Source organism: Rhinolophus sinicus, linkage group LG05 (genome assembly GCF_036562045.2).
Source record: "Rhinolophus sinicus isolate RSC01 linkage group LG05, ASM3656204v1, whole genome shotgun sequence".
Taxonomy (NCBI): domain Eukaryota; kingdom Metazoa; phylum Chordata; class Mammalia; order Chiroptera; family Rhinolophidae; genus Rhinolophus; species Rhinolophus sinicus.
Window position 1 is genome coordinate 12,356,901 of NC_133755.1, and position 20,199 is coordinate 12,377,099.

The window sequence follows — 20,199 nt, forward strand, 5'->3', positions numbered from 1 at the left end:
CTAAGACCTAACACTACCCCATCCAGTCGGCCCCACCTGTGCCAACCCTTTAGCAGGCGCATTCAACCAACAGTGTCAAATTCTCCCCCAATCTACTGCTTTTATAAACAGCTATTTTTGCAAATGATTAATAATTTGCGAGGCAATCTTTGAAACTTTTCCTATTTCTTATGTTAGACTTAGTAAAACAAGATATTCAAATCCAAAACACATTGTTTTACTCTATTTTTATAATGTAAACAATTGTTATTCATAAAATAATTTTTTTTACAACTTACCACAACCAATGTCTTATCAGAGGCAGTTATGGCACAAATTGGATCCCTTGTGCCCTAAAATAAATAAATTGTTATTCTTTAACAAATATTTATTGAATGACTAATCTAGTATAAGGTAGTATGCAATTCACTAAAAACACTTCAATAATACATTTATTAATTTAACAAACATTTACTTACTGAGCACCTACTATGTGCAAGACAACAAACTAAGCACTGGAGAGACTTGGAAGAAATCTTTACCCTCAGGGATTACTCAAAAGTCTCCTGGGAAAGACAGTGGACAGAACACCTAACTACAGTACCGTACGCTAGAAGTACAGGCACGCACAGGAGTTATGAGAACACAGAGGAAGGAGCATCTAACTTATACCGAAATGGGCAGGGAGGCAAAACCCTGAGTTTAGTCGTAAAAGATGAACAGATAATAGAAGGACCAGCTCATGCCAAAATGAGGGAGAGATGACATGGCACTGCCACAATCTGGGTGGATCTCAAGAACTTATGCTTAGAGAAAAAAAAGCCAATCTCAACAGGTCAAATGCTATACGGGATTCCATTCATTAAAACATTCTCAGAGTAACAAAAAACTCTAGAGGTGGAAACAAATTAGTGGTTGCCAGGGAACAGGGATGGAGGTGGAGAGTGGATGTGAAAATGAAGAAGTAACACCAGGTAGGTTCCTTTATGGTGACAAAATCACACAGAGCTATACACATACATACATGTAAAAACTAGTGAAAACAATAAGGAATCAGGTAGTAGTTTAACAAACAGTATCACTATCAATGTCAATTTCCCAATTTTGATATTACACGAGTTACAGAAAATGTCACCACTGAGGGAATCTGGGTAATGAGGTTCTTCCATATGCTATTTTTGCAACTTCCTGTGAGCCTATGATTATTTCAAAATAACACGTTTTTTAAAATCAAAAGAAGAAAAATATAGCAAATCTAGAAAAAGGTTTTCAGAATAGAAAATTTTTAAAAGAATTACTAGAATCATATGCTATCACTGAAAACAAATTCTTTTGCAGGTCGCAAAATAAAATCACAAATCTATAGATCTTAACATTCGCCGGCAATAATAACATCACCTACTTGAATGGCTTTACTATAATCAAGCACGCCGTCCACTGAGCCAGGAGGAGCATCATCAACGTGATAAATTCTAGGGGGAGAATCAGAATTTCAAAGATAGGATAAAGGTTCTACTATTTCATCATCTCTAGAACAGTTAAAGGATTGGATGACAGTAACGAATATTGTTATTTAACATAAATGTCCTTACGATTTTTTGAAGAGTTCTTGACGAAGTTCAATCTTATAAAGGTCGAAACTATCTACCAAATGTTTACTAGCTATACAAGTGATATGTTCATGAAAGCTGTGCCAAAAATATACGTGAACATTGGATCACATATTTCCAGTGAATTTCATTAAGTCCCAAGAGATATCTTACCTTACTTTCCAAATGAACGTCAGTCAGTAGTAATTTCTAAGACACTAAGTTTCTCTGTTGTTTCTCTATAACTTCCCTTCTGTCAATGTGCTTAATAAAGGTAAAACTTAAACATACTGGGAAGCTCTAATTAACGGAATTTTTGTTCTGAAGTAAAAATCCTTCCCTACAGTGTTACTAAGATGTGCCACTTTTGGATTTCCACCACTCCCTGATACTTTCATTGCAATACTTATTCACGCCAGTGTCACTGCTAGTTTACTTCTGTCTCCCACTAAGATGGTGAGTTTCCTGGAGACAAAGCCTATATCTGCAGTGCATACGTAGCACACTGCCACACATTGTCAGTTACTCTATAATGTCTGCTGAAAAAATATTAAAATGAATGTGACAACATGGATGGATCTTGAGAGTGTAATGCTGAGCAAAATAAGTCAGACAGAAAAAGCAGAGAACCATGTGATTTCACTGCTATGTGGTATATAAACCAAAAGCAACAAAAGAACAAGACAAACAAATGAGAAACAGAAACTCATAGACACAGACAATGGTTTGGTGGTTGCCAGAGGGTAAGGGGGGTGGGGGGGTGAGGGGTAAGGGGGATCGAATATATGGTGATGGAAGGAGAACTGACTCTGTGTGATGAACACACAATGGGATTTATAGATGATGTAATACAGAATTGTACACCTGAAATCTATGTAATTTTACTAACAATTGTCACCTCAATAAATTTAATAAAAAAATAAAATAAAATAAAATAAAAATAAAAAAAATGAATGGAGGTAAATAGAGTAGATACATCATAGAGTAGCTATGAGGCCCTGGGGAAGTTACTTAACTTCTCTGAGCCTCCATTTCTCCATCTGTAGAAATTCTCCCTTTACAGGGTTTTTGAGAGGTATCAATAAAATCATGTTTGTAAAGCACATATACTTAAAAAGGGATCAAATAGTTGTAGCTGTAATATAATCACAGGACAATCAAGCCATTCTCCATCTTTAAAATGTAATGAAATTTTACCAGTGCTAAATTGAAATCATAATTCTACTTCCATCAATGTAACAAGATCAAATGTTAAATAAACTTAATAGAAATATGTTCAGTACAGAAAGGTGGGCCAACTGAGAGGTACCATGTTTCTGCATTTTAGCACATTTCTATTAAGTATATACAGTTACTACTTCTACTTAGTTGTCACAAAATAAAAGTTGAAGATTAGAACAGGTCTCTCAAGAGATCATCTGACCCACCTCCCTGTCTTAAAACAAGTAGGGTACTATAAGAAAGGTCAATCTAAGTAGCTCAGAGCCAGATAAACTGGCTTTATGTCCCATCTCTACTAATCAGCTCATGACCTTTGGCAAATAGTTTAAGCTTGCGTCTCAGTTTCCTCTCCAAGAAACAGGAATAATAGGAGAATTGACGAGACTTAGCACAGTGTCTGGCACACAAGAAGTACTCAGTATTGCCTGTTATCATCATCATCAACTGTACTTTACAGATAAGGAAACTGAGATCCAGAGGAAGTAGCACAAAGTCACTAAAATTGGTAAATATATCCCAGATAGAAATAGAAGGAAATGATGCCATCTTTACTGACACAAAAGCCAGAAACGCTTCAGCCGGCTCACAGAGGACACTCACTGTATGGAGGGGCTAGACTTTTCTGCCCTCCCCACCCTAAGATCCGCCTTCTCCCCCAAACTGCAGGTCTCTTGCTGTTGCTGCCACTGCCACATAACTGTCCTCAAACGGGCCAAAGATTCTTCCTGCTGAATCTTTCAGAAGTAGCGAGAAGACAAGATACAGTATTTTTCAACTGGTGTTTTCTGCTTCCACGTGAACTCACATATCCAAAATACTTTTACTGGAGACATATCTCCTATCTTAGTGCATGAGTGAGTCTTAAAGGGAAGGGAAGATTGCATTAAGATTCAAGTTATGTGGGAAGAAGATGATTTGAGAAAGTAACCTGGGATTTCTGACATGACTGCCCATCAACACAGGCCTATTAAGAATCATTAGGTTAAAACATTCAACAAAATGCTTTACTTAAAGGCGTAGGATAATAACAAAAGGGAAACACACCTAGAGTATCACTAAAACAGACATTAGAACTTACAAAACACAGTAAATGCATCTGCACCTTGACACTTACTCTTATTATACAGAATCCCTCCATCCTGGCTCCTCACTTCTCCATGTGGTGGAGCCCTCTTTATCCCCAGTTACCAGTCATTGGTCCAAACCCAGACTCCCTGGAATCCAGGGTAAGAAAAAGAACCCAAGTGACCAGTTTTCCCCACCTAAGACCTCCTCAGTGTCTAAGGACCTGCCTCTCCTATGGTGAACAATACTAGGATCGCCCCCCACCCTCCTGAAAAGACCCGCCACTAACACATAGGAATGAAGACATTCAGACCGCAATGGAATAATCACATTTCAGTAGAGCGTTATCACTGTAATATGGTGAGAGCATATGAGTGAGAATAGCCATTTCCTTATAAAAATACAGATTTCCAGTCTTTATCTCTAAGGCCTTTCTTTTATTACACTATGCTTACCTCTCTTTTATTTTGATAAATTTAAACAGATACATTTGAAAGACATTCAAATTAATGGGAAAGCATTGTTTCTATTAAAACAATTTAAGGTTCTCAAGCATGACAACTTACAATTAACTATGTCTGATTTAAATGTGATATGGTTGAACTTCCACAAATATGCATCAAAAGATATACCTTTCTCTCCCTTCTTTTCGAGACCGTGTGATCTGATTAATTTCCAACGCTGTAAGCTTCTTTGCCACACGATATTGCCAGGTATAAAATGCTTCTTTTGAAGCTGCTATTACATGAGTTTTGTTCATTGCAACAAATAATGGTACTATTAAAAAGAACATAAAGACAATTAGGTTACAGTTACACAGAATCACAGAATGTTTGTGCTGCAAAAGGGCTTCAGTGATCACTGAGCCCAACCCCCCTCATTTTACAGACAATATACCCCACATAGTTTGGGAAATCAGATAAGAGTCAAAAGCTTGAAGAACCACACAGAAAATATTAACTCAAAATGGATCAAAGACCTAACCATAGAGCTCTTAGAAGAAAATGTAAGAGTAAATCTTTGTGCCTTTGGGTTAAGTAAGAGTTTCTTAAATATAATACCAAAAAGCACAAGCTACAAAAGTAGACAAATTGGACTTCATCAAAATTAAAAACAGTTGTGCATTAAAAACATTAGCTCTTCAGAGGATACCATCAAAACAGTGAAAAGACAACCCACAGAAGAGAGAATATATTTCCAAAGGACATGCATGATAAGGAATTATATCTAGACTATGCAAAGAACTCTTACAGCTCAAAAAGATAAACAGCCCAGTTGAAAAATGGGCATAGGATCCGAACATAAATCTCTCCAATGAAGAAATACAAATGACCATTAAGCAAATGAAAAGATATTCAACATCATTAGCCAGGAGGCAAATGCAAATCAAAACCACAACGAGATACCACTTCATACCCACTACAATGGCTAGAATCAGGAGTCAGGCAACACCCGAGTATTGGCAAGGATGCGGAGAAATGGTAGGGATACAGAGTGGTACCCCCACTTTGAAAGCCAGCTTAGCAGTTCCTCAAAATGGTAACTATAACATATTCTCCAGCAATTCCACTCTTAGTGAAATACCCAAGAGAAATGAAAACATATGTCCACACAAAAACTCATATACAAATGTTCATAACAGCATTATTCACAATAGCCAAAAAATAGAAACAGCCCAAAGGCCCACTGAAGAATGGATAAATAAAACCCCATTCCTTCCCCCCAACCCCACTACTGGTACCGCTTGGTTCAGGTATTTATCCTTCTCTCTGATCTCATATGTTTTATATTTCCTCATTTATTTAGAAAAGAAATTTCTCCAAAGTTCCTTCCTAATTTAGGAATACAATTCTCCTAAACATATAACTGTTTTTCATCTGTTGTTTCTTAGAGACATTTAATTAAGCTCCTACTGTGTACCCTTTGAAGAAACAGATAGTCTCATCAAATCCCTTTTACAGGTAAAGAAACAAAGAATTAAAGAAATAAAATGAGTTGTCCAAAGTCACAAACTAAATAAACAATATAAAATTAAACAAATTCACAGAAATATATAAAAACAAAAAACTTTACAAAAGATCATTTTGGTACCTAATTTCTAAATGTATGATTAAAATGGTGCAAAACTTATTATTTATTCTATTCATAAATATTTTGGAAGTCACCATTTATATATATGGCCAGAATAAACGAATAGTGTTAATAGCAGCTACTGTGTATGGAGTTCTTGCCACAGGTCAAATAAAGAACATTTAAGGCAGTAAGAGACTTAGAAACTGAACAAAGGATTAGAAACTAGACCAAGGGTATGATGTTAATTGAATACATTAACAACTTGGGAATTGAAATTCAAGAATTTTAATATACTAAATAATTCAGTATAATTGAATCATATTTTAAAAATTATTTCATTACAATTGTCAAGATTTTTCTGTTCAAATTGTGTACTATTACCAAACTCTAGAGGGAGCCAGAAGCCCTTCCCTCGGGGAACAATTCCTTGACCGGCAGGCAGTCCAGGAGAAAGGTGGCAAAGCCTGTGGGGAGCTGAGTGGGATGAATCAGCAGGCCAGGCCCAGACTTTGTTCAGCTTTCCCTGAACCCACTGACACTAAATCGTAAGACATTTGCTAATACTTAGTAAATTCTATCACGGAGACTCTGACGCTAGTAACTATGATGAGCTCAGTGGGCTGCCAAGTTCACAAACCATAACTGCTTTCCCTTACAGTTTTTTTCCTAAGCATATAAAAGCATTTTTCTAACCAATGTCTACCTACGATTATAAATTTTACTTGTGTCCCTTTCTTTTGATACATCCTAAATAATTACAAGAGTTTATCACCAGCCTGATTAACTCAAAATTAAAACGTTAGTGGTTCACAATAAAAGACTACTTGGATTCAAATCACAGAGTTAGGCATTTGCTAACTCTGTGGCTTAGATAAATTACTTATTCTCTCTGAACCTTAGTTTACTTACTATAAATTGAAGATAATAATAATAATACCAATCTTATAGAGCTGTTTTAAAGATTAACAGAAATAAATACAAAGCATAAATCAGTGCCTGGCATAGAATAAATGCTTACTAATAACAATTTTAAAAGCCAATATTTATTGAATTTTTAAGTTATGTCAAGCATATATTTTAATATAACTATATTAACTATAATTATGTAGTTATAATATAACATATAATCATATTAATATATTATATATATTAACTCACAACCACCCTATAAGGTAGACATTATTATTATTATCCCCTCTTAGCAGACAAAGACCCTGAAGGATGGAAGGGTTAGATAACTCCCTGAAGCTGCATAGCTAGAAAGCGGTAGAAGCTGGAACACAAACCCAGTTAATCTGGCTCCAGAATCTGTGCCCTTAACCACTGTGGCATATTGTCTCTCATTAAGGGTTAATAAATGTTAAGTGTGATTGTTATTCTTGTTTTTACTTGTATTATCTACATAGCTTTTTATAATAAAACCATATACAGATCCACTAGTCAATATGAAAAACGAGTACATACAAATATATCTGACACATGTTCTTTTGAATCAGTATGGCAGTCATTTCAGCAAATTCACATGGGTAGCTAACCCCTATCTACATAAATTATGCTAGATCTTTATTAAAAGATCCATCCCAGCCAGTTCTTAGTTCTTAGTTTCCTAGAACTAAGCCTCTAGGGAAAAGTCAGAAGACAAAATTCACACCCAGGATAAAAGCACTCGTCCGTCTCAACTATTCAATTATCTGGAAAGAGAAACTCATAATATCAAGAAAGATTACTGGAAAAAAAATTTAAGAAAGTAATTATGCTTTCATTGATTGAACTTTATAACACTAATAAGTAGTAGTTCCTAGCCAAGCAAGGATGTAAAATAATTTAAAACAGCTGATGAGTTCACATATAAGTACAACCTCCTTGTAATATTTAAATGCTGAGGCCTGAAATAAATGTCTACATCTGATGCTCCCCGCTTTCCCACGTATTCATTTCTCAGTCCTTTAAAGAGCTGGTAAACTGAAGTTGCACGGAAATGTTTCATCAATGTACCTCCCTCGAACACGGGTAAGAGCCAGGGCATGTGTCACAGCCCATCACAAGGAGGCCCCCACATGCTCCCAAAAAAACGGGGGCAGCACAGGCACTTGGCAGGCCTTCGTTCCTCTGCAAATGCTGTTTTCTCTCCTTAAATAGGGAAATACTTATCCTCCAAAACTCAGCTCAGATGAAACCTTCTCTTGGTAGAAAAGAAGTCCCTAACATCCTTATGCACTAATATCCATTTATCTAGCACCTAGCACTAAAATAGCTGGCACACAGTAGGGGGGCAATAGTCATTGTTCAACGGATTAACTATATTTTAATTATCTCTTCAGATATCTTACAAGAAATGACCTAATTAATCTCTCATCCCTTCCGGTACCCAGTATAGTACCTGAAATAGTATATGCTCATTGATGATTTGCTAAATGAATGGATTATATTTCAAATATTTTCATCTATTCAATAAAGATTTGTTACGGGACAAACACAGTATTAGACAGTGAGGATCCAGAAATGAATAAGATACAGATCTTTAAGAAGCTCAAAATCTTGTAGGGGAAGATATACAAGAAAATGAAGAATCACAATGCAGAGTTAAGTACTTTGAATAAAAACATACCAAAGGTATTTATTTTGAGAGCTCAAAACAAGAACACCAAAAAGGGTACCTAACTTCTCCACATGCAGAGAGAGCCTCAACAGAGCCTCACAAAGTAAAAGTCTATGAAAATGTATAAAGTTATTTTTTAAAGTTTCTATAGAGATTGTCAGGAGGAAGAGTGACAAAAAAAATTACACTTTCAGAACAATATCAGTTACATACTTCTTTGCTTTAGCTTCTAGTCCTCGTGAAAATTTGGCATAGAAAATTTTTAAAAAAAGGAATTTTACAGGATATGTATGAATCAAAAATGTTGAGTCTTGGCTGAGTTTACTACAGACCAATGAAAGAACTGTTTGTTAAAATTTCAGCCAGCGAGACTGCAAAAAAGTTTCAAGACTAAAAATACAAATAATCATGCCCTCAAGCAATTGCCATTTTATGAAGGTGAGGGACTTACATCTGGCATTATTAAAAAATGGACTACCTGCAATCAAAAGTACTTTGAGGCTAACCCTATCTGACTATGAGTCTAAGTTAAAATTTGATGTTAAAAGAAAAAGCATATAACCTGAATATTAATAGAATTTACCCCTTAGATTATGTTTCTCATGAACAGAAAATATTCATTTGACAAGTCTGTAATAATTTTAAGATAATCCTTTAACATGAATATATATATATACATTCATATACATAGAAACATATAAATATGCCTAAGTAACAATGAACATAAGACATGAGGTTGAAAAGTTTCAAGATATAAAAGTGAGTAACCAAGACCCTAAACATAAATATAAAATCTCTGAGGCCAGTAAACTATTTCTCACAGTTGCTTGTATTACCCAAACAGCTTAGCAAAATAAAACACTTATAAGTCAGGCATTAATATTTGATTGTTAAGGCTAAACGTAAAATCTGAAAAAAAAAAAAAAAAAGACTAGTTCTCAGATTCAGAAAATAAATCAATGGGTCTTCAATTTTTGAAATCTCATAATTTTTATAATACTATATTCAATAAACTACCATATGCTTTAAAAGAAAACTATTACTTTTGGAAATTATAGTGAAATGGCAACAAAATATTTGGTAATAATTTTTAACAAAATACTTAGAATAAGATTTAAAGTTTTTTAATGATTATTTTCATAGCTGTTGGATACAGGGAGCGGTAAATCTTAAGTAACAAATGTCTTCTGAAAACAAAAAGTCAGGAATTTTTAAAGCTGTCCCTATTAATAGACTGATTTCATTAGAAAATTCTGGAAAGGGCAAACTCACATTTACAAGCAGCTAAAGTGTTTTTTATGGAAGAGTAGTATTTACAAGCAGTTTATTAATAATAAAAGTGGCTTAAGGGCAAAATTCTTCCTATAATCTTCATTTTATTACACACTAATCATTATACTGCATACCAATGCCTATACAATTATATTTCCCATTTAAAGCAAATGATGGAAGTACAGCAGTTGTGAGATTATTATGGATTTTAGCTAGAATAACCTTATAATTGATTGTATTACCAGAATACTTCTGGTGAATACAGTGAAATGGAGCATTAATAATTGTACCATGACAACAGTATAAAGTGGACCTAGCAAACCAGGATGTATGCTCACCCTTGTTTTGGAGAACACCATTCTAATTAATAATATCACTGGTAGGTTTTTTCCTTAGTTTCACAAATAAAACTTCATTAAAGAGGGAATAAATATTAACATTTCCTTACCAATTTCAATGTATTTGGGATCCAAGGGTGTGCCAATAGAATTACAAAGAACTAGAACAAACTGTGAACAAATAAAACAAAAAGTATCAGAACTCATGCTTATGTGCAATAAAGGAAATAATGTCTAATGTATCATGCTTATCTCTTTTTCAAGTATCACTAACAAATAACTGATAAAATGGTTAAGTCAAACAATAACAGATATAATTTACTGCATTAAAAATAAAGAAATATGAATTAAATTAAAACCAGGCTGATTTCTCAAGAATGGAACAGTGTGATTTTTAAGAGACCACTTAAGAAACACAAATACACTGGCTACTTTTCAATATTTTCAGTTCTAAAATTCCTGATCATCTATAACCTCAAAATTCATTTTTATCGTATAATCAACTAAATAAGAGCTTATTTAATTTGTTACCGTTGCACCAAATGTTTCCATCTCATTCTCCTCCTTTGAAGCATGACATGAAAAGCATGACATGACATGAGAAATTCAGAAAAAGTCAGTTAACTCACAAAAAAACATAATCCAACTTAATGAAAATAACTTAAAATGCCCATTAGTCAACACATACACCAATAATTATCAACTAATATTACAAAAAGTAATCAAGCATAGTGCATACTTTGTCACATTATTCTAAAGTGATCATTTTATTTGTCTTACTGTTAGCCACCTTTTCTATATCTTGTACTAAGAATACTATTTAACTTAGATGCTTTCCTGATTAGAATGATTTCAAGTTAGTCAATTCTCTATGTACTATTACACATAGACTATGTCTTACTTTTTCAGCATCTCACATAGTCTAAATGACAATAATTATACTAAAATATCATCATTTATTCTCCCACTACTTAAAATAAGCTTACTTACTGCCACAAAATACCACAAATAATTTGTATTTTTTAATTTACTTATCATTGACATGCTCAGTTTATAGAATCAAATAGTTCCATGAGACTTCTTACTAAAAATGCGAGTCTCCCCTAACTTCCCCATTTCTTGCTCCCCAGGGTAACTACTTTCAGCTCCTTTAACTCATCTTTTTTAACTTTACCTCCACAAATCTAAATAACTCTGTTTACAATGCTACTTCTTTTTTTGTTTTGTTTCAGTTTGGGGCATTATCTACTAACTGCCCACTATAAAAGCTACATACTTAGGTAGCTCTCTTTCACCCCTTTCCCAATGTGGCTCCCACCACACAGGAATAAACTTCCATCCCTCCACCTTTCCACTTGTAATTTTGTTGGATCAGAATTTAGAGTTTAATACATTTATTATACTTCAACTGAAAGTTTTTTTAATTAAAAATCCAGTGGGTATATCATTTTGACCACATAAATGCCAGTCACAGCTGAGTTGTCACCTATATCATGATTTAGTCTCCTTTCAAGCACATTTTGCTTTCCCTGTAGTTGGTAATTGTCTCTATTATTTCTCTTTGCTCAGTTTTCTCTGTATTTATTACCTCCCAGTGATGTATGTCTCCTCGCAAGGGTTCCATCACATAAAGAATTCTATTAACTTCATCTTGAATTTCTTCTGCAACCGTGTGACCTGCTTTCATCTGCTCTCATGACTCCCTAGGCAAGCTGCTACCACTCCTCACCTAGTTGCTGGATTATTCTGTTCCCTCCTCTTTCTTACTTTATTCCTCTTTTTGGTAGACCATATCCTGAAGTATTATAACTTTCCAAGATAAGGAAGCTTGAAAGGCAAAATTCTGGTGACCTTGTACATCTAAAAATGTCGTTATGATACCTTCATTTTAATTAGTAGATTGCTTAAGATATGGAAATCAAGATGGGAAGTCCTATTCTCCAAAGTAATGCTGTTGACAAGTAGAACGCCATGACACTCGATCCTATGAAATCAGTTTTTCCCCTCTGAAAGCTTGTAGGATCTCCTTTTTATCCCGTGTTCTAAAATTTCACAGTGATGTGCCTTGATATGGAAATATTTTTATTCACTGAGCTAGACACTTTCAATCCAGAAACTCAAGAAAATTTTTCTTGAATTTTTTCCCCAGAATTACCCTTCTTCCATTTGCATGTTCACTCTTTTTAGAACTATTATTCAAATGCTGGTCTTCCAGGATGGTCCTCTAATTTTCTTATCTTTTCACTCCTATTCTCCATTTCCTTGTCTTTTTGCTCCACTTTACAGGAGTTTTCCTTCATTTGTCTTCTAATGCTTTTGCCAAATTTTTGTTGTTATCGTATTTGCAATTTCCAAAAGCTTCCTTTACTGTGGTACCCTTTCCTTGTTTTATGGATGTTAATAATATTCTCTGAAGACACTTTGAAATGATTCTTTGGAAGTGTTCTTCTTCCTCCCAGTTCTTTTCTGACTGTTTATTCTTGTGTGTCTGTTAAAGCACATGTTTTCCTCAAATGTCCAACAACCCAGGTCTATCTGCTTGTATTTAAGAGTGTGAAACTGAAAAGCCATTTGGAATCTATTTGTGAGTCTCACTGACTCTGGTCTTCACAGTAAGGTGACCAGGCAGGAATGTTTCCTTGGGGGGGCTCCCCTTAGAAGTGATTTTAGACGTTTTTTGCTCTGGAACTGTTAAGATTCTCCAGAAAGGACTCTTCCACTCTCCTACCTGGAAGCTATATGCTTACCGGCCATTATTTTGGGTACCAAGTGGGAAAAGACGACTGGGGGACACCGAATAGCAGACTTTGAATTTAATTGCCTTCTTTTCAGCAGATTTCCTCCACCCTTACCTATGCTTGGTGCCCTTCAGTGCAGACTTTTTTAATCCTCCCTGGAGAGTAAACGCCAGTCTCCAGAGGTGGGAGAAGCACAGCTGCCCATGGGCTCAGTAGAAGGAAGGGGATCTAGGAAACAGTTTCTCTGTATGACTTTTGTTTGTTTGTTTTTGGGGTTTGTTTTTTTAAAGTTTTCTCCTTCTTGCATAATTTTTGGTACATCCAAATTGCTTTTCTGTTTGTTTCTTTCTCCTACCAGGCACCATTGAGTCCCGTGTCTCTTCAGGATTCTGCGTTGTAAACTGGTTGCTTCTTTGTTGTCTCTACTAATGGCATAGGATTCAGCTTTCTTAGGTCTGCTGAGGTAATTATCACCAATCCACCTACTCTCTAACCTCCAAAGCTATGTTGCCATTTCCTCTCTCTTTCTAGTCCCTATGGGCTTATGACTTCATTAAAAATACCTTGCATAATACTCTTGCTTTAGTGAGTTTCAGGAGAGAACAGAGCCACATGTGGCTTTTCAAATGGCCACTTAAACCAAAAACTATATTTTTAATGGGATAAAATAATTTATAACATAGCCAAAGACAATGATAAATCCTTTTTTGGAAAATGTACGTGCTTCTGCAAATACGTAAATTGTTAGCATGCTTTTTACAAAGGCATTATTTATGTTATTTATTTTGCACTATAAGACATTGATTTTGAAAGCAATATAACTCTAAATAAAAGTATATTTCTCCATGTCAAAGCTATCCAAAGTGTTATAATGGTCATTATTATACAATTTCTTGATCATTATAATAGACATCTGGATATTCACTTTTGCTTGTGGAATTTTAACTTGGAAACGGATTGCGGTATTTTAAATATATTTCAGAGACAAAAAGCTTCAGTACTGAACTGGTCAATATGAAATGTCAGTGGATTAGCTGATTAAAGGAAAAACTCAGGGGACATAAAACCAATGGGGTCACATAATTTTCCAAAACAGCGGTCTAGACAGACATGGCCAATAGACCCATTCTTCACTGTACCTGCCTGTACAGGGAACATACTTGAGAAGGTTCATCTACATATGGCCCAATTCTGTCCAACAATTAACCCATCCAAGTTTTAAAACATCAAGGAACACCTACCTGAGGATGATTTTCATCAGCTTTTGTGGCCAAAATGCAGAAATCTCCACAGGTAGTAATAGAAATGAGGCTCTTCACATATTTAACATATTTCTCATTGTTTTTCGTATCCCAAAATACAACACAGTACTCTGGACGATCAGATCTAGTATAAGCATAAACTACAGTATTTGAGCAATAACCCCACTAGGAGGAAAAGAAGGAAGAAAGAGAGGAAACAGGAGAAGGGAAGGAAAGAAACAAAAAGGGAGAAAGAACATTTAACATTGGGAAATATAATAAAAATCATATTATTATATTTGTACTCTAGAAATATTACAGATATGTGTTTTATCAGTTCTGACAAAATATATCCTTCAGAAAATGGAAGACAAAAGGACTGAACATTCAGCTTAATACCTTTTCTCATTAAAATAACAAAAAATCTAAGTGCAATACAGATAGTTATAAAACATATAATATACTGCAGATAAATTAGTTTGTTTAACTTTCCTTATTTTAACTTGTAAGATTTAAGCTTAAGTGGTGAAAAGTTCAGATTTTTCAATAGTCAATAATAGCTTCATGAGGAACAAGGGAAAAGTGATCCCTGTCAAAAGTTCAAATTCAAAAACAGATGCTTTGCCTTCCCCACCCTTGATCTACATTTTTTATATATGATTTTTATGAGAGTAACATACACACATAGTTTATAGTCGAATAATTCTACATGCTTATTTAAAACAAAAACAAAAATACAAACCCTCCTAATTTCCTCTTGGGTAGCCATTTACAACCCTTTTAGCTGTAACTGTTTGAGTATTTATCTCCATATCACATATGTATTGATTAGAACTTAAGACACTTAGAGCTTTCCCTTCCATCTAACTCTCCCAATATATTTATACCCAATTTTGAATAAACCAATATTCAGAGTTGACATTATGACTGATTACTATTCAAAGTTAAGCCATAGTTTACTTCTTGTACCATGATTTTTTTTAAAAAAAATTTTTACTTTAAAATAATTTCAGATTTACACAAAAGTTGCAAAGATAGTACAGAGACCCCTATACTCCTTTCTGAATGTCCCCTACTGTTAACTTACATCACCATGGTACGTTTCTCACAACCATGAAACCAACATCGATAAAGCCCTATTAACTAAACCTGTAAAGCTTTACACACATGTATCCATACTTTACTCGGATTTCATTAGTTTTTCCCTAATGTCCTTTTTCTCTTCCAGAATCCTATTTGGGATACATTATATTCAGTCACCATGTCTCCTTAGGCCCCATCCTTGGTTTTGATAACCATGACAGTTTTGAGGAGTACTGGTCAGATATTCTGTACTGTCCCTCCATTTGGGTTTGTCTGATGCTTTCCTCATGCTCAGATTGGGATTATTCGTTTGTAGGAAGACCGCCACAGAAGTGAAGAGCTTCTTGCTTTTCTGTCACTATGTTTGTTTGCATTTACTACTATTTTATAGAAATGGAGGTATGTAGTATGGTTCTTTGTCTTTTGGGGTGTTTTTTTTTTTTTTGGTCTGGCTTCTTTCATTCAGCATAGTTGTTCTGAGATTCATTTATTTTGCTGCATGCATCAATAGCTCATTCTATTTTGTTTCACTGGATATATGTACAACAATTTGTATACATACACAAAAAGGTCGGACAATTAAGTTCGCGAACTTAAGTGTCCGACCTTGATGTACAACACTACGTATTCATTTACCCATTGATGGATATTTGGATTGTTTCCAGTTTGGGCCATTACAAAAAAAAATGCTTTGAACATTTGAGTACTAAAAGAAAAGAAAGAAGTGAAGAGCTCGTCTCATCATGTCACTTAGGGGTCCGTGCTATCCATGTGACACCACTGATGATGCAATTAACTGATCTCCTAGACATGGCAGTGTTTGCCCAGTCTCTCCACTGTAAGGTTACTTTCTTCCTTTCTCCTTTCCATGTGCACCTCTTTGGAACTGAGTCACTAAATGCAACCCACGCTCAAGTTGAGGGAGCCAGGGTACCATGCTCCACCTCCTGGAGGGGGCGGTTTCTATGTAGAGTCAGATACCCCTCTAAGGAAGATTTCTTTCTTCTCGCCTATTTATTTATTTAAATCATTCACTTATATCAGTTTGTACTCATGGACATTTATTTTATAATTTGGACTAAATTCCAATGTTACATCATTTATTTTGTTGCTCAACTTGTTCCAAGCTTGGGCCACTGGAAACTCTTACAGGTTGGCTCCCTTGTCTACTTGGCATGCCTCCATCCTTTTGATTTTGAGCACTTCCTTACTTTCTAGCACTGTAAGATGTTCCAGGCTTATCTTGCATTTTCCCCAGTCCTAGAATCAAGTATTCTTAGTAGTTTACCAGATCAACATCACACTTCAGAACTGGCTTTTGATCAAATGTTAAAGTTAGGATAAAATACTAATTAGTTTTTATGCTGTTTATTCTCCTTTTCCCTTTCTGATCCATTCTCTGCTGTCCTCTACCCTGCTCTATGCCCTGGAGGCTGACGTCTATGAACTTCATGCCCTAGGCTATCTTGCCTTCTAGTTTGAAGGCACCAGCAGGTGGAGAAGACTGAAGTACTTACTAACCCCCTCTCCCCAAGCTGTCTCCGCCTGCCAGCTGGGAGTGGCTCTGCTCCTGCAGGGTGGCCCCTCCTGCACCGCCACAGCTTTAGTGGATTCCACCAGCAACAATACTTCCTAGCTTGCCCACTGTTGCTAGTCTCTGGGTGCTGCTTTGTCATCCCTTACAGGTCCGACCCCTTAACCCTGCTCATACCCCTGTAATGAATGCTTCATCAATCTCTCTTCAATGACTTCTTTGAGTGTGCCACCTGTCTTCTGCTGAGACCCTGACTATTGGAATAATGTTACAAATTACATATAGTATTCCAGAAAAGCTTACTAGGTCTAAGCTCTGGGCACTGAAAAAGCCTCCTTTCCGCTGGTTTCTAAAACAAAGCAGATATGACTATATGCAAGAAACATACACTGTACTTTGAAGTATAACAAAATTATTTAGCAAAAAAAACAACTTTTTTGTCAACTGCTCATAATACTCACCTTATAATCAGGTCGAATATTTGCAAAATATATAAAAGAATCAACAGCTAGTGCAATTTTCAGTCCACCTCCTTCCCAAGACAGTGCAGACATCTGCTTTCCAGGAACTTTCAAAGTACCCAGATGCTGTAAAAATAATTACATTTAACCGAAGTATCACAATTAAAGAAAACACATATTACCACCAATCACTTCACAGAAATCAAAACCAGTACGAACATTATTTTGTGAAAGGTGGCTACTCACATCAAAATCATTTTCCTTAATTTTTTATAATGAAAAACTTATACATGATAGGAGAAATTTACAAACCATAGCCCAAGAATTCAGTATCAAATTTCATCAAATCTAAGATGCCAGAGACTTAAACATGCATCTTGAGTCTTATGTACAACTAAGGAAAGAAAAAACACATTACTAATTAAAATAGGAAAACTTTGATGATAAGATACCTCCTAATTTTAGAGTTGTAAAAAATTGTGCTTCTTAGAATCAATGAATTATCATAATAGTAAACTCAGTCTTTAAGTCTTACTTCTCTTTCATCCCCCACAGCCAACCAGTCACTGAGTCCTATTGCTTTCCGTCTATCCACCCCCCACAACTTCCCCTTCTTGAATGAACTATGGTAATAGCCTTGCAACTGCAATTTTCACCTTTCATCCCTAAATTCAATCCCTACTCTATTGTCACAATTATCTTTCTGGAACCCAAATCCGGTCATATCCTACCCTGCTTTAAAAAACATTTACTACTTTTTAAAACTTAATAGCTCCCCACCATCACAATCTTAGCATAGTACACAACGCCTTTCCTGCGCTCACTCATGAGGGAACTACTGTGCCTCCACACCTATGGCCCACACAGTACCCTGCTGCCGAAATCCTCCCTTCCTTCCCCCCACACTTCCCTATCCTGGCTGATACTTGTCCTCCTGGAGTACCTCTGCTCATCCTTCAAAATACAATGTAACCATGATGTCCTGCCTCTCCCCTCCTTCTATGGTTCCGGAGAATTTAGACGGTGAGGTGCTGCTTGAGAGCACTGACCTTATCATATTCACATTTACTTCCCTATGCTTTAATACAGTACTTGGCAAAGAGGCACTGGATAAATATCTAGCAAATAAATAAATGTGTCATGCATTCACATGACTTTGTTCATACACTAACAGTATATTTTATGGCTAAATTAATGAGTAGATGAATACAAAGGCTTTTTAATGTGCCCATAAAAAGAAAACATTTTAATCCATGCTTATTTGACAGAAGAGCATAATCCCAAGAATTTTAATAAATTATATTGGTATCCCTTGTTGTTAAGTAGATATGCTATAAAGTCAAACTTAATGTATTACACTCCATTTGCCAGGGAAACTAACGGGGAAAAAAAAGTTTTAACCTGGAGGGTCTATCCTACCTGCCCTGCTACCTGTATGAAACCACAGGGAACAAAGAGACGCTCACCACAGCTCTTGGTATTCACAACCCACACTGGGAGGAGAATAAGGTCATGTCCTAACTGCACACCTGCCAGGTGGTGGCATCAGCAAGGGAAGAAAACGGACTCTGAGTAAGCATTCACTCAGCACTGTGGTAGGCAGGCATTTTCCCATGGTTAACTCCTTTAATTTTCACAGCAGAGGCATGAGGTATTACCTTTACGTCAGAAAATAAGTAAACCGAGTCTCAGAGGTTAAATACCTTCTCTAAGTGAAACTACATGGTGGAAATGGAATTCAAAGCCAAAGCCAGGTCAACCTGACTACAAACCCCTTGCTCCATTACTCCCTCCCATGGCTAAGACCACAGTGCAAAAACCAGAAGACCTTAGCCCTCAGAATCGAAAGCGAATTCTTCACTCCGGTTTTCCTTAAGTTTAAAGCTTTTGATACCTTCGTTCCAAGTTATCTTCCCTATCTTAATAACATAGGTCCAAAAATAAATCCCCCATATATTCACTAGATACTTTCAATTACAACTATACCAGAAACCTCTCACAGTTTTCAATTTAACACGTACCACATTGTTTTGCAAGATAAAGCAAATAAGGCTTTAGAATCCATGTTTTTTAGTTGGAGAAGGCCGAATTAATGAAAATAAGCAGATAAAGCAATATAACGATAAATAAGCCAATGGCTATGAACAAAAAGAATGTAAATTAACAAGGAGGTTAGAAACACGGAAACAAACATCAGATTTTTAATTATTTAGATGCTTTGAGAACTATGCTTTTGTTTTTTCTTAGCTTTTACATCTACCAGAAATATTATTAGCTGACAATGTATAGAGAGCACCTACTCTCTAGAGCACTTTCTCCTGGGTAACTCTGAGATATTGATTCAAAAGCATCACTGACGCCATTTCTTACTCTTACAGAAATTTTTAAATCACATTAATATTAAAATATTAAAACAACTGGTGAAGGCTTTTGTGTAGCCAAAAATACATATTCTTGAAATCTATGGTCAATTTATAAAAACCAACAGGACATCCAAAAACGGACAGAATATAGTCTAGAGTTAGAAAATAAAATAGGTAAAACATTATTAAGCTTAGTTACTAATAAGTTTAAATTCTTTAAAATTCAAAATATATTAATTCTCCTATTTGTTATATTCCATTACTCCTTCAAGAAAATTCTTTAAAATTACACTTATTAATAATACTGAAAAGGATAATATATAGACTTATGAAAACAATGCTTATATTTTAATGTAGTATCTAAGATCAATTATTAAGATAGATTTTATTAAAATAATTAATTATTACACAATAAATTAAAACAATTATAAGTTTGGGGGAAGGAGAGACAAATACTTATATTTAATATCTATAATAATAATATTTAATATGTCACATTAAAACTCTAAAATATTAATCAGAAACAACTAAATTACACTAAAAACAACTCCAAAACCATCTGTGAAAATAGGTGCATGTTCAGATCATAAAGAAAATATTCTAAATAACTGTTCCATAGTGATTTCTTATACAAAACGTGTGG

At 35.2% G+C, this 20,199-nt stretch overlaps 1 protein-coding gene across 2 annotated transcripts in view; it reads right to left on the minus strand.

The window, feature by feature from the left end:
- The window catches only part of WDR35 (WD repeat domain 35), a 54,911-nt gene that overhangs the window by 20,162 nt on the left and 14,550 nt on the right, over positions 1-20,199 (minus strand). The window contains exons 9-15 of one of the 2 annotated variants that reach the window (XM_019755120.2): positions 17,194-17,319; positions 14,116-14,301; positions 10,668-10,700; positions 10,247-10,307; positions 4,487-4,631; positions 1,382-1,451; positions 279-332 (exon numbers count right to left, since the gene is read on the minus strand). In XM_019755120.2, coding sequence (XP_019610679.2) covers positions 279-332; positions 1,382-1,451; positions 4,487-4,631; positions 10,247-10,307; positions 10,668-10,700; positions 14,116-14,301; positions 17,194-17,319 — 675 coding nt within the window. The remainder of the gene's footprint in view (positions 1-278; positions 333-1,381; positions 1,452-4,486; positions 4,632-10,246; positions 10,308-10,667; positions 10,701-14,115; positions 14,302-17,193; positions 17,320-20,199) is intronic. The other variant, XM_019755205.2, reaches the window with a different exon arrangement.